The sequence below is a fragment of the Maniola hyperantus genome, chromosome 17 (assembly GCF_902806685.2).
Source record: "Maniola hyperantus chromosome 17, iAphHyp1.2, whole genome shotgun sequence".
Taxonomy (NCBI): Eukaryota; Metazoa; Arthropoda; class Insecta; order Lepidoptera; family Nymphalidae; genus Maniola; species Maniola hyperantus.
The window spans coordinates 2,925,774-2,941,669 of record NC_048552.1 but is presented as its reverse complement, the minus strand read 5'-3'; the positions used below and the strand labels follow the sequence as shown (position 1 = coordinate 2,941,669).

General features: G+C 41.9%; 1 protein-coding gene across 2 annotated transcripts in view; it reads left to right on the top strand.

The window, feature by feature from the left end:
* LOC117989853 (protein fem-1 homolog CG6966) overlaps positions 1 to 15,896 on the top strand; it is an 87,920-nt gene that overhangs the window by 66,886 nt on the left and 5,138 nt on the right. For both annotated transcript variants that reach the window (XM_069504397.1, XM_034977257.2), the window contains 8 exons: positions 5,418 to 5,577; positions 10,276 to 10,476; positions 11,288 to 11,506; positions 11,877 to 12,069; positions 12,584 to 12,750; positions 13,118 to 13,336; positions 14,636 to 14,780; positions 15,451 to 15,577. In XM_069504397.1, coding sequence (XP_069360498.1) covers positions 5,418 to 5,577; positions 10,276 to 10,476; positions 11,288 to 11,506; positions 11,877 to 12,069; positions 12,584 to 12,750; positions 13,118 to 13,336; positions 14,636 to 14,780; positions 15,451 to 15,577 — 1,431 coding nt within the window. The remainder of the gene's footprint in view (positions 1 to 5,417; positions 5,578 to 10,275; positions 10,477 to 11,287; positions 11,507 to 11,876; positions 12,070 to 12,583; positions 12,751 to 13,117; positions 13,337 to 14,635; positions 14,781 to 15,450; positions 15,578 to 15,896) is intronic.

Genomic DNA, 15,896 nt, shown 5'->3' with positions numbered 1-15,896 from the left:
CTTTGTTGTGAACATAGAGGAAACTTTCAGCTTTTATAAAATATGAAGGTCTGGCACTCACTGGCTCTCTCTATGACCTTGACATGTCAGTCAGTCAGTTTCTTCTTTTATACATAACTAGCTGATGCCCGCGACTTCGTCCGCGTGGATTTACGTTTTTCAAAATCCCGCGGGAACTCTTTGATTTTCCGGGATAAAAAGTAGCCTATGTCTTAATCCTGGGTATAATGTATCTCCATTCCAAATTTCAGCCAAATCCGTCCAGTAGTTTTTGCGTGAAGGAGTAACAAACATACACACATACAAACTTTCGCCTTTATAATATTAGTCGGGATTATGGATAATAATCGTCGGAAAATTGTCTAATTTTGTAGGTCAATAGCACTTCACGTGCGTCAAACATTACCGATATTATAAACTTTGTCGCGGGCAATTAGACCTTAGTTTCCGTTATAACAGCGGACACAGAGCGACGGTACCTAACCTTTGCGTTCGGTACACATCATCATCTTTTTTGTTTCTTTTTTATAATGTAAAAAGATTTTTCCCGTTTTAATCGTAGTAGTTTGTGCACCGGATTCGAGTAGATACGACGCTACCGCTTGGGGTGCGACCTACGACTCTTCAGTCTTCGGATTGCAATCTGATTACTGATCGTTGTTGTACGAGTAGCTCAAGCGTAGGAGGTTTCAGAGGTTATTAAGGTATTTTAATATGATAGTTAATACTTTCGTATAAACAGTTCAGTTTAGTTTCGTAGAGTAGGTAGGTACATAGACTATTTTTGCTATGGAAAAGTACGCACCAACTACAAACAAAACAATTAGGTACCTAGCTGCTCTTTCAAAAAAAAAAACGACGGGGAAGCCACTGAAAATTTCTAGCGCATTAAAACGTGATGCAAGCTTTAATCTTCGAAGCGTATACCTTCTTACCTAATCACTTAATTATATAACGTGCCGTAATCAGCTTAGATTTATTTACGCAATAAAATCTCTATTATCTAACAGTTCAATTAGAATCAATGAATTTTTATAGCCTCAATGCCTCTGCGGTGAATTGAAAATGAATGTAACCTTTGGTGAATTGACCTATTGGCCTGGTATGTAATGGTCTGGAGTAGGTACGCACCGATTCAAGCGAACATGCCATTTTTCAGACGGAAATCATTTTCCGAAACTCACACTAATGCGTTTTTCTCAAAAATTACTAAGAGTTATAGAAATTGTAGAGAGCCCGCTGGCTCAAGATTTTTCAAAAATTACAGGATAGGTACCATTAATTTACATTTTCAAAGGAACTCTGTCTTTGTATTTTAATGTATAAAACGGGTACATACCACGATTAATTTTTGTTTTTATTTGTCGATATTTCAACCCAATTGCACGGGTCGTGGTCACGACGGGACTGCGGAGCTGCGAGAGATGAACTTCGAGCTGTCAAGGGCAGTAGCGAACTACCCTCTTTCTTGTTCTTTTCGCTGGAACTTCACGAGCTGTCCGGCAAAATACACTCACAACGTCACTATTAACTTTCGATGTCGTACGATGCTGTCCTGGTTTGCATAAGTCTACCACTGGATTCCACATACTTGCTAGTTTAAAACCATCCTCACGATTGAAATTCTGCTTTTTGCGAATTTCAATCGCTTCGCGCACTAGTCTAGGCATATAGTGGCGGTCTGTGGAGAGAACTCGAGGATTGTGGAGTTCAATCCAATGTTCTGTGCCCGGCTGTAGTTTGTAGGTTGTGTCTGTCTTTGTAATATTATCCTCGCTAGAAAGGAAAGAGAAAACCGCAAAGGAAGTACACTGCGCGGCAGAAAATAATGTAAGAACGTCAAGTATGTTCTGCCGCGTACTGCAACTACATGAAATCGTATATCTACGAGTATAACCTCTTATAGTACCTCTTCTGAATCGGCAGTTTATCATTAGAAAAATAAATTAAATACAGTGAAAAGTACGTACCTCATCATGATCAACCCATCGCTGGCTCACTACTGAAATGGATCTCCTTTCAGAATGAGAAAGGTTTGGCCAGTCTACCACGCTGGCTAGCTGCGGATTGGTAGACTTCAGGCATGCAGGTTTCTTCACGATGTTTCCTTCACCTTTTAAGCAAGTGATATTTGATAACTCCAATAAGTTAAAGGTGCGTGCCCGGTATAATGGTGTAATTACACCATTATCAGTACTTGGCCGCGTCAGCCCACTTTCTAAAAGCTGTTAGTTCGTTAAGCTATTATTCATTGTTCGAGCCAAGTCACCGTGCACCGGCTTGCGGGTGTCAAGGTTCAGAAACCAGGGCAAGCGTCGTTGCCACCGGAAACGCTATTATTAACCGACTACAGAAGGGCTATGGAGTTTAACCGTACATGTTTGTTTCTTTTATTCGCGTGCAATTTACGACAATCACATTAAATGGTGGATAATTATTGTGAGGTTAGAGAGCGCGTGCCTTGAATCAAGTATAAACATACCAGAAGTGAAGTTAAATATTAATCACAACGCGCACAGAGCCTTATTGAGAGTTTTACCTTTTATAAATAACCTAACTGCAATATTAACTTTAATTCGGCACAATAGTTGCTATTGCAACCACTCAATCAAAATTGCGACCTAAACACAAAAAGCATTTAATAGTCGGTCGAGTCTCGAATCGGAACGAGACTAGCTTAAAAACCATCCACTACCCGCATTTATACAAATCTACTCAAGATGGCTTCCCCGCAACAGGTCACGTGACTTCGTTCAAAAGGCGGCAAATACAAATGCAACAACATTAGGGTGCTACGGATATTCGCATCCGCATCAATAGGCTAGTTGACACTTTTTTTAAGTAGGTCTTAAATGGTTACTATTTGTCCTATTAGATCAAAAAAATTAACACTATATTTTTTTGCGCCCTAAAAACCGTAAAACTTTAATTTAAAAATATATTATTCTTAGACAGGTGAAAACACTGTCGGCCATGTTTGGCCGATAGATTATCTGTGCTCTGACGTCATGCATTTGTAAACAACAGCATAACCTCCCAAAGTTTAATAAACATGATTTCTATACTAGTTTACATGAAAAATATAGTACCTAATTATCGTTATTGTATCATCCGAAAATGTAAAATACGCATCGATAAAGACCACAGGAAAGTTGTGGATTAGAGTGCCCAGTGAAATAAATATACGTAACACGCGAAGACTTGCTTAAAGGGATCCTATATGACTAACGACTTCAACCCAAATTTATTTTTGCAAAGATCACTTTGTTGTAAGTCTTACTTAATAACTTATTCAATTTATAAAGAGAAAACGATATTTTTTTACGTTTACTATGAGTTTTTAGAAATATATAAAAACTAGCTTATGCTCGTGACTTCGCCCGCGTGGACTTCATAAATTTCAAACCCCCATTTAACCCACTCAGGGGTGGAATTTCATAAAATCCTTTCCTAGTGGATACCTTCTCTTTACCTACAAAGAACACACCCACCAAATTTCAAGTATCTAGGACCAGCTGTTTAGATGTTTAGGCTGTGCGTTGATATATAAGTTAGTCAGGACTTTAAATTTTATATATATGGATACTACGTTAGTCCCCGCGTGACATAGGGATGACATTTCTTTGTTTACATATTTAATGACGTCACATCATGGCTGACAGCGTTTTCTGCGTTTCAAATAAAAATAAAAACTGTATTTTTTTAAATTGGATTTATATATCCATCCTGCGTTTTTAATAATTGTTATTGATATATTTCGATGTCTTAAGCAAAATACTATAATAAATAATCATTTATTGGACGAAATTAGATATGAGTCAAGTAGCCTATTAATGCAGAGCTTTTACGGATGCGGATTCATATCTGACAAGTAACGACTTGTAAAGAAAGCGAATTCAGTCATTTCTTGAAGTCCCATTGTCCTCATGTTCAAAGATTTCTCTTGTCTCACATGACACGATAAATAATTGGATAATGGTGGGGTGGTAATACATATAGGTTTTATGATTATTTTTCTATTGAAACACCAACAGAATAATACAAAAAATTATTACATTATTCAAATCCTAGGTGCTAAGTTATTATATAATTCAAATTATAGGCGGCTACAACATGCAAAAGACAGATTAGTCGTCTAACAGCCTATGAAAGAAACACAAAGGGAAGAAAAAAAAGATTAAAGTGTAAGAAAGCATAGATTCAACCATAAATTAGTGCTTGACTCTCCCATTTGAAATTTTCCAATTATAAGAATATGTTTGATGTGCGAACATAACCTCTACTCAATGGTGCCTATTTTTAGTAGAACACGTCGCATTCTGGTTTTAGTTTTTGAACTCCAGTCTTTGTTGTTCACAGTTAAACCCCTAAAGTTTTCTTCGGGTGCCAAGGTTCAGAAACCGGGCCATGCGTTGTGTCACCGGAAACTCTATCATTTTTAATCTTACTCGGCGTTTTGCAACGTGTTACGTGATGCATATCTTTCTAAGTATTTTCTGTTGTCACATTTCGTGGCTATAATGTAGCTGGCTTGGAAAGGCCGGAATGAATCAATTTATCGGGGTCTCTTAGAAACAAATTGCATAATCTGAGTAAGCGAAAGTATTTTTTGATGGCTACCTATCAGATCATACAACAGTTTGTCAATATTCATAGTTAGCTATTTGTGCTCTCTGTGTAATGTTCCCCATTACTGAGGGTTGTGACCCCTACCACCAAGGATCGTTTTGTAAACGATGTCGCGCCATTTCCTTCGGTTCTTTGCGACATGCAGGGGTTCGGTGACCTTTTTTCCTGGGTTTGATCAGACCAACGTATTGAGCTACTCCCCATGGTCTCTTTTGAGGTTATCTGTGCTTGCGTAGCCTTTTTTGGGCAAAAATTAAGAAATATAATAATCTTCTTATAAATATATAAAAGGAAAAGGTGACTGACTGACTGACTGACTGATCGATCTATCAACGCACAGCTCAAACTACTGGACGGATCAGGTTGAAATTTTTCATACAGATAGCTATTATGACGTACTCGTAGGCATCCGCTAAGAAAGGATTTTTTAAAATTCCACCCCTAAGAGGGTGAAATAGGAGTTTGAAATTTGTGCAATCCACGCGGACGAAGTCGCGAGCATGAACTAGTACCACATAAGCATTAAAAAACCTGCTTAGCAGCCACCTTCAAGGCATGTTCCTACATCCCTATTCCCTACCTTATAATATCTTCAGGATAGTCATCTTCTAGGCAAATACGCTACAAAGACATAGACGTCATGGCATAATTGTCGTCAAGCGCAAGCCTATCACGCAATTAAAAAACATAATATAAAGTGGGTCGAGGGTGCCTCCCTTGCGCGACGCCCTTCGACGCGAAGATACTTCGTAACTAATGTTTCTAACAATAAATGTTGTTTGTTCCAGATGTACCTACACAGTTGGCGCTCCGAGGAGCTGAGCATGTTAGTAGGTGCCAAAGTGACAGACGCCACGCCGCTGGTCATCGCATGCAGGAACGGCCACTATGACGTCGCCGAGTACCTGATCAAGCGGTGCAAGGCCGACATTGAGCAGCCCGGTTCAGGTAAGTGTAACTGCAGTTAGCCTGTTGTATAGAAGCAGGCGTTATTTTGCGGAACTCCATGATATACAATGAACCAAAAGCTTAATTTGCCATAATCCGCTGAAACCGGTCGACTCTGTATGGTGCAACATGCAGCATGCGAAATGCACCGCCCACACCCTCCCACTGCTAAACATGCAGGAAAAAGCAGCCACCAGGCAAGCAATACGCACCACCACCACGCAGCACCACACAAATCCCAAACACACTCGACGCACCTTTTGCCCCGACACCGAAGCATCCTCAGGTGATGTAGACATGCACATTGCATTGTGAGGTCTACAGATTCGACCTGTTTCAGCAGATTATAAGCAAATTAAGCTTTTGGTTCATTGCAGTTAGCCTGGTTCAGGTAAAGCAGAAAAAAAAAACTCGTTGTACTGTCTATGATGTCTTCATGGTCAGATCTTGAGAAAACATCTAAAAACTATCCGGGAAAAGCAATGAATTAAGTCTAACCATTTGGAAAGTAGGTACGATACCAGACACGCAATACAGTAAGTTTCCTCCGCCGTAAAGAGCAAAAAAGCCGGTCAAGTGCGAGTCGGACTCGTACACGAAGAGTTCCGTACTGCCGTACAAAAATAACATTTTTAATTTTTTTTGTGATGTAACCACAAACTCACGGTTATCAGATTTCTGCCTTTACTTGAGGTATAAGACCTTGCTACCTGCCAAATTTTATGATGCTAGGTTAACGGAAAGTACCCTATAAATAGGGTTTGATTCCATTGGCGGGTCAAGACAGATAGACAGACATCACAGTGATAGCGATCACGCACAAATCCGATCCGAATCCGTGAAAATACGGATATAAAAGTTATCTACGTCATAATATTATGTCACAAGCTACCACACAGATAGTTTTTTGACTACTTCGTAACGTATTTTCACGGACTCGGATCGGATGAGTGCGTAACCGCCCTGAGATACGGAACCCTAAAAAGAGAAATTTCAATACTCGCAACGTATGGCTTTAAGTTGACGCCTTGCTCTTTAATTTGAGTTGTAAATTTTTGCCATTTGGTTGAAAGTGCTTACAAAAGTTACTGGTAGAGAGTCATTATATTAATTTAAATACTGTTTTGTGTTAAAACCGTAAATCACTACCCAAACCGAACCTACCCAGATTGTGTGTTTGTTTGTTGGTTTGTCCTTCAATCACGTCACAACGGATCGACGTGATTTTTTGCATGGGTGTAGTTAAAGAGCTGGAGAGTGACATATGCTACTTTTTATCCCGGAAAATGAAAGAGTTCCCACGGGATTAAAAAAAAACTAAATCCACGCAAACGTCGCAGGTGTCAGCTAGTAGCCTATATTTAACGCCTGCCAGTGTAGGTAACCGTGAGAAAACCTGCATGCCTGAGAGTTTCTCATAATGTTCTCAAAGGTGTGTGAAGTCTACCAATCCGCACATGGCCAGCGTGGTAGACTATGGCCAAAACCCTTCTCAGTCTGAGAGGAGACCCGTGCTCTGTAGTGAGCCGGTGATGGGTTGATCATGATGATGATGAGTGTAGGTAAAGTCACGAGGTTTTGTTACAAGTTTCATAACTGCCGTGAACTGCGGTGGTTGGCTATCCTTCAGTCAGCATGACTGGCAATACTGACAGAAAAACCTATCGTCTAATAGACGTCTTACAGATGGTAATTGAGCTTAGTAACCACATGGTGGACACAAGAGTGACATAAGCTAAACCACTGAACTCTGCGTGCAGGAATGCCACGCATCCGTTTGCGTGCAAGACAATATGACCGAGCGAATTAATCGAGTGGAATAAAATCGATAATGGTTAATCAAATCGATTGAGATGAGCTTGTAATGTATTTCCACATGAATAGCACAGTAGGCAGGTGATTATGTTTTACTGACCCTGAAGATAATCCTTCTTCATGCTCATCGAATGTATCGAGTTTTCCGGTTGGATTCAATTGACACTTCCGCAATAGCATATCGTTATATTTAATGATTTTCTTGCCCTTGCCGTTAATTCGTCCGCGTGGAGTACACAAATTTCAAACCCCTATTTTACCCAGAATTAGCGGGGATACCTACGTCATAATAAAATTTTAGCCTGATCCGTCCAGTGATTTGAGCTGTGCGCTGATAGATCAGTTAGTCAGTCAGTCTGTCAGTCAGTCACCTTTTCCTTTTTATATATAGATTTTGAATTCTATGTCCGAGCTAGGAGTGTTAAGGGGACTCAGTTCGGTGCTTTCTCCATACAAACGTAGGAGGGAAAATACAACAATATTCGATATTGTACGCACAAAACTAAGAATTACATTGATTTATCTCGTCATTATCTAGGTTCAATGATATCTAAAACATTGAAAAAAATATTGATTTAAAAGTTACGGGCCTCAAAAGATTCCTATTTTAACACTAAATTTATGACAACTTTGGGCGTAAATAAATAAGATTAGGGATATGAAAATTCTAAAACAATTTATCATTAGACGTAGTTTATTTATTCATTAGTTGAAATAACTTTACTTTGCAAACATAAATTCAGTAGTTTTTTCTCAAAAATACTTTTCCTAAACCTTTTTCGCGCGCTTGATTTCAGTGATAATCATCGTGCCTCTCAACTTTCTCATACAATGTCAAGTGAAAAGCAAACACGTTACCCACGTGCGCGGCCAATTTCGGTCGAGCGTCCTGCGTCACCTTAAAGCAAATTCTAGCAAAGAACATTTATCAGTAAGACAATAATGTTATTGCTTCATGTCCGCATTCTAAACCTTTCCATTGCGTCACCGTTTGGCTCCTCGCCATTTTACCTAACGGTTATCCGTTCACCTGCTAAAGAAAAAAACTTTTCTTTTAGCAGGTGAAAACACAGGTGCAAACGAAAAACCGGTCAAGTGCGAGTCGCACTCGCACACGAAGAGTTCCGCACCATCGTACGAGATATACCGCTATGTACTTTTTTTTTCATGGCAGCCATTTTGAATTTTTTATTATAAATTGTATTGTATTAAAATGTAAGTATATATTTGTTTGTTGGTTTGTCCTTCAATCAAGCCGCAACGGAGCAACTGATTGACCTGATTTTTTGCAAGGAGGGTGGTGAAAACCTGAACGGAGTAGGCTACTTTTTATCCAAGATGGTTAAAGAGTTCCCACAGGATTTTCGGGAACCTAAATCCACGCAAACAAAGTCGCGGGTATCAGCTAATCAGTACCCTTATACCTACCCTTATTGTAAATGCGAAAGTGTGTTTGTTTGTTGGTTTGTCCTTAAATAACAACTAGCTATGATTGACTTCAGTCACACACACACACACACACACACACACACACACACACACACACACACACGCACACACACACACACACACACACCCACACACACACACACACGCACACACAATATTGTTACTAAAATAGCCTAATTTAAATTTAAATTTGTACTCCATATTAATCGATGGATCCAAGGGATGGCTGCGGCGCCCGTAACACAGGTTTACCTAGCACGGACGCCAAAGCACTCCTTCAGGTTCTTATATTTTTATTGTTTCTACCTTTTTTATGTGTACTTGTTTTAAGGAGTCTTTGTCTTGTACAACATTTTTGAATAAATAAATATATATTATATTATTATATTATATTATAATCACGTCGCAACGGAACAACGGATTAACGTGATTTTTGGCATGGGTATAGTTAAAGACCTGGAGAGTGACATGGCTACTTTTTATCCCCGAAAATAAAAGAGTTCCCAAGGGATTTTAAAAACTAAATCCACGCGAACGAAGTCGCGGGCATCAGCTAGTAGGCGACAAATCTCTCTTGGATGCTAGTTTTTTCGCGGAATTAAAAGTAATTTGGGTCGGTTTCCGAATAAGAATTTAGTATGCTCTTCCACAGAAATGTCTTTTGAATAAGAATTAATGTACTTTCTCAGAAGCCATTTGTTGCGAATACGATTTCGTTGGATGGCCGTTTTTCATGCCGTAATGATGCCAAGAAATTGTGTGTGTACGGGGCGATTTTTTTAGGGTTCCGTACCTCAAAAGGGAAAACGGAACCCTTATAGGATCACTTTGTTGTCTGTCTGTCTGTATGTCTGTCCGTCTGTCTGTCAAGAAACCTACAGGGTACTTCCCGTTGACCTAGAATCATGAAATTTGGCAGATAGGTAGGTGAATTTTTGTGTGATGTAACCATAAATTCTCGGTTTTCAGATTTTTCCCCGAATGTCAGCTATAAGACCTACCTACTTGCCAAATTACATGATTCTAGGTCAACGGAAAGTACCCTGTAGGTTTCTTGACAGACAGACAACAAAGTGATCCTATAAGAGTTCCGTTTTTCCTTTTGAGGTACGGAACCTTAAAAACTGTCAAAATGTCAATGTAGTCTATATATATATAAAAGGAAAAGGTGACTGACTGACTGACTGACTGACTGACTGAATGACTGACTGACTGACTGACTGACTGATCTATCAACGCACAGCTCAAACTACTGGACGGATCGGGCTGAAATTTGGCATGCAGATAGCTATTATGACGTAGGCATCCGCTAAGAAAGGATTTTTGAAAATTCAACTCCTAAGGGGGTGAAATAGGGTTTTGAAATTTTGTAGTCCACGCGGACGAAGTCGCGAGCATAAGCTAGTCTTAATTAAACTTGTTTTATTTTTTCAGTAACGTTCGACGGAGAGACGATAGAGGACGCCCCGCCGCTGTGGTGCGCGGCAGCCGCTGGTCACTTGCCGCTCGTCCGGCTCCTGGTTCGAGCGGGCGCGAACGTCAACTCCAGAACCTTCACACACAGCACGCCGCTGCGCGCGGCCTGCTTCGACGGACACTACGATATTGTCAAGTTCCTAGTTGAAAATGGCGCAGGTGAGATCCGATGGCCATTGGGGTACCAAGGTGCTAGAATGGTGACCTCTGGTCATTTGCCACCCGTCCGGCTCCTGGTGCCAGCGGGCGCGAACGTCAACCTTCACACATAGCACGCCGCTGCGCGCGGCCTCATTCGACGGACACTACGAGATTGTCAAGTTCCTAGTTGATGCTTGAACCGATGGCCGATATGGCAGACGTGTTCTGGAATCTCTACTCTGGAACTGTACGTCTGCCCTATAGACCGAGACCTCCAACAAGGTGCACCGATGATTACGAGATTGTAGCGGAAATTGGGTGGATGAGGGAAGCGGAACACTGTTTTCCTTGGTATCCTTGGAAGGTTGGCTTCCTTGTTTGGTAGTATGCTCTCGCAAATTCCTTTGTGGGCACATGCAAGCTACTGGCAAAAAGGTACCTCTACGATGAAGGGTAGGAAAGGTTGATGGAAAACAACTCAGTTATAACACTGCGCTATTAGGTGTAGGGTCTCCATTTCAGAATCCTTGGATCCCGAATATTTAACGGTAATATTATGTGCTCCAACCCCTGTATATGCCTATGCCACTTCAGCTTCTCTGTAACTCGTCGAGCAATGTCGGTTACTCTGATTATGTTGACCGATAACTCCGAGCATAACTCTCTCCATCGCAGTCTGAATGTCTCTTTCTTCTCCCATTATAGTGGGATATTGTGGGCCTTGATGTCTGTGAAATAAATAAAGATTAGATTAGATTAGATTAGATAGTTAGCGACCAAGTTTCTTTTTGATTTATTTACTGAAATGTACCTATCCCCTTATTTCCAGATATAGAAAAACCAAATCGACACGGCCACACGTGCTTGATGATAGCATGTTACAAAGGCCACCTCCAAATAGCCAAATACCTCCTATCCCTGAACGCCGACGTGAACAGAAAGAGTGTTAAAGGCAACACGGCGTTACACGACTGTGCGGAAAGTGGGTCGTTAAATATACTGAAGATGCTGTTGGATCATGGGGCGACAATGGATGTTGACTCTTATGGTGAGTTATTCCGTTACAGTTTGCCTTTTTTTGCCTCGGTTGCCTCCCAGAGATTTGGGAGGATACCGAGGGATGTGCAAACCGAATTCCGAAACCGAAATATATTATAAACTAGATGATGCCCGCGACTTCGTCCGCGTGGATTTAGGTTTTTAAAAATCCTGTGGGAACTCTTCATTTTTCCGGGATAAAAAGTAGCCTATCTCCTTCCCCGTGATGCAAGCTATGTTTGTACCAAATTTCGTCAAAATCGGTTGAATAGTTGAGCCGTGAAAAGCTAGCAGACAGACAGACAGACACTTTCTCATTTATAATATTAGTATGTAAGTATGGATAGTATGGATGTAATGGTCATTTCTGTTGTTACCAGGTATGACCCCCCTATTAGCGGCATCTCTAACTGGTCACACGCACATAGTCGAACACCTAATCAACGCTGAGTACGGTCTGGTGACGCGGCAGCAGCGCATCGACGCGCTGGAACTGCTGGGAGCCACGTACGTGGACAAACGACGCGACATGGTCGGCGCGCTGGCGCTGTGGAAACGGGCTATGGACTATAGGTAAGTCAGTTAAATACATGTTAGATGCCCCAAAAATTCTCTCAAGTTTACGGAAAAATGCCCTGATAAAAGTCACAAAACAGAAGGAACAAGCAACCAAGCGACGAAATAGTAGAAACAAGCTGAAGGGCAGAGGTTAGTTATGTTTGTCCCAGAACCAATGGTCGCTGGTGCAGACTAGTTCTTTAGTTTGCTGTAAAACCCAGTGGGATGAGCGATGGAATAACATCCTTAATAAGGTCTCAGGAAGTGGCCAGAATATGACGCTCTTAGAAGGTTAAAGACAGCAGTGGACAAAGCCAAGGGAAGGTGAGTCAACGAAACGAGTCTTCTGGCGTAGCCCGTTTAATAATCTTGAACTTTAAACCCTTAGGTCCCCTGCTAATGGAATAAGCGGTAGAATAGCGATTAAATACGTAATTTTGCCGACAGCGGTTCTTTTCGCGAATTCCGGCGTTAGGGCACCGAAAACGGTACCGCATGCACTTTTTTTATAAATCTCCATCTATTCCAGGTTTCCAGCAGACGACAGCGAGCCGATCCCCAAGCCAAAGGACATCCCGCGGATAGAGGCCTACGACTACGCGGTGGAGCCCAGCAGCGCGCAACAGCTGGAGGAGCTGCTCGCCGACCCCGACGCGATACGCATGCAGGCGCTGGTCATCAGAGAGAGGATACTAGGTAAGTTCACCCACTATGCAGGTTTAGATAAGGTTTAGGTTAGGTAAGATTTAGGTTGCGCGGACAAAGGCGTGCGACTACGCGATGGAGTTGGTTTCTTCTCAAGATGGCCATAATTGCTACTTTTAAATCATTTCATTTGGTGAATTTCTATTTACAGTGATTTCACAGGTGATTTTTCACGGAAAATGATTTTCAATTTTTCACTTTCAATCGTTTGCAATATTAATTTAATAAAAATAAGTAGGTACATGTTTTTTTTTCTTTTTTAGACGCAGCGTTGTGAGTGTTCATACCTGACTTGTATCCATTCCTGTCACAGTCATTATGTACCTAGGTACTCTAATAGCAGTGCGCCGTGTTACAGGTCCAGCGCACCCCGACACGTCGTACTACGTGCGCTACCGCGGCGCCGTGTACGCGGACGCGGGCCGCTTCGCGCGCTGTCGCCAGCTGTGGCACCACGCGCTCGACATGCAGCGCGCAGTGCTGCCGCCGCTGTCGCCGCTCACTCAGTCCAGCCTCTACAGCTTCGCGGAGCTGTTCTCCTACATGCTGGCCGAGAGGGCGCGGCCGCCGCTCAGGGGTGAGTCCTGAGTACTAAGCAGCCCACTCTGAATACAAGGCGTATGAGTTCACTGCGCATTGTACAAAAACAGTACCCGTAGTACAAGATTTTACGTCTCACCAAACCAAACCAAATTGGAGAGTCGAAATACTTCCACGTTACAGTAAACTGGATCTTAAGTGCATTGTTTTAAAGCTCAAGTTTGTCTACACTTCTACAGCCAGCGCTCCAAGCGGAAACATTGCGAAATTAAAATCAGTGGCATTGAATATTTGACTTCAATTCAAGGCTCTTTAGGTCCATTTTACTTTGATGTTATTGTGTTTCGACTCTCGAATTCTAGCAACGTTTGGTGAGACGTAAAATCTTATACTACGGGTACTGATCTCAGCTGGACTTGTGTACTTAAATCTTAGGTACCATCTCCACGGACCGGACGAGAGAATCGCGGCGATAGTCTCGCCGTGTTACAACTTATAAGAGTTGTATCGAATTTGGTGGCACAGCACATTGTTCTTCTCAGGAGATTGGCTCATAGGCCAATAGGAGAAGACCAATCTTGCAACTTGTATGCCATCAAGCTCGGTATTTTCGCGCTTCACGCTGTTTCGGTATCACTCTTAGGTTAATTTAGTGTTATGCTAACCAAATGATTGAATTTCTCCTTTGTTAATTGAATTTTGTCAAGAAAATCGTCACAAAAATATGACTTTTTATGTCCTCTACTGTGCGTACCCGGTAGTTTCATGAGATATACTATTGCGTTACAATAACTGTACAATCCATATCTATATATATAAAAGGAAAAGGTGACTGACTGACTGACTGACTGACTGACTGATCTATCAACGCACAGCTCAAACTACTGGACGGATCTGGCTGAAATTTGGCATGCAGATAGCTATTATGACGTAGGCATCCGCTAAGAAAGGATTTTTGAAAATTCAACTCCTAAGGGGGTGAAATAGGGGTTTGAAATTTTGTAGTCCACGCGGACGAAGTCGCGAGCATAAGCTAGTCCATACTAATATTATAAATGCGAAAGTGTGTCTGTCTGTCTGTTTGCTAGCTTTTCACGGCCCAACCGTTCAACCGATTTTGTTGAAATTTGGTACAGAGTTAGCTTATATCCCGGGGAAGGACATAGGCTACTTTTCATCTCGGAAAATTGATGAGATCCCACGGGATTTTTAAAAACCTAAATCCACGCGTATGAAGTCGCGGGCATCAGCTAGTAAGCAATAAAGTTACTCTATTGGGTTAATCAGGCCAGAGTTCATACAAAAATACCCATGGTCCTTTGTTCCTTAATTCCAGGTCGCATAGTCCCACCAGTGACGTTCGAAGACATTGAGCCAGTGTTCACCAAAGCCCTGTCACAGATTCACATGGGCTTGGAGCTGTTGAAGCTGGACTTTGGCTTCTTGTACGGACGCAAACACACCATGACCACCTTACACAAGTATGTCTACTTCTTATAAATATATGAAAAGAAAAACTGACTGACTGACTGACTCAAAATACTAGCCGGATCTGGCTGAAATCTGGCATGCAGATAGCTATTATGATATAGACCATAAGAGAAAGTCTTCCAATGCGAGGTCGCCATTCCAGCACCTTGGGATCCCAGCGTCTATCGGTTTCACGAACTATTTAATTTAATTTAAAATAACTTTATTGTTAATAGATTTACAGAGAGTAAGAATACAACTATGTGCCTGCCCATTGCCATTTAAGCTTTGCAACCCGTTGAGCTATGGCGGTTACTCTAGTTCCCCTAAGGATCTCCTCATTACTGATTTGATCGCGTAGAGAAACTCCAAGCATAGCTCTCTCTATCGTCCGCTGAGTGACTCTGAGCTTTCTTATCAGGCCCTGTAAGTGTATCATCATCATCAACTAATAGACGTCCACTGCTGGACATAGGTCTCTTGTAGGGACTTCCACACGCCACGGTCTTGCGCCGCCTGGATCCAGCGGCTCCCTGCGACTCGTCTGATGTCGTCCGTCCACCTAGTGGGGTGGTCTTCCAACGCTGCGTCTTCCGGTGCGAGGTCGCCATTCCAGCACCTTGGGACCCCAACGTCTATCGGTTGTACGTGGGTAGATTATGTCAATTTGGTTTGTTTTAGGTTCCTGGAGATCTCCCTCCACCTGGCGGCGCTGATGGCGCGGCTACTGGAAGAGCCGGAGTGTACTGAAGACGTTTCTAGAAAAATACATAAGGCTGTGTACTCACTCGTTGAATTAGATATTAAGGTGAGTTCAATGCTAGTACCCACCTCTTTGTACAGTACGCGGCAGAAAGTAATGTACATTGACCTTTAGAAGGAGGTAGCAGATTTGTAGAGCGTTGTCTCTGTCGTTGAGACCGACAAAACGTCATATAGGTATGAGTGACAGAGTGAACTGACTGAGATGACTCGAGGCTCCTGTCAATTATGTAGCACTATGGTCGAATTTTTAATTAAATAAAGAAAATTGACGTTTCCTGTGCTGCCGGCTTGTTCCGGCTTTTCAGGAATTTTGACCATGGGGTTATTCAAGGGGGGTTGAAGTCCAGTGGGAACACCGCCGA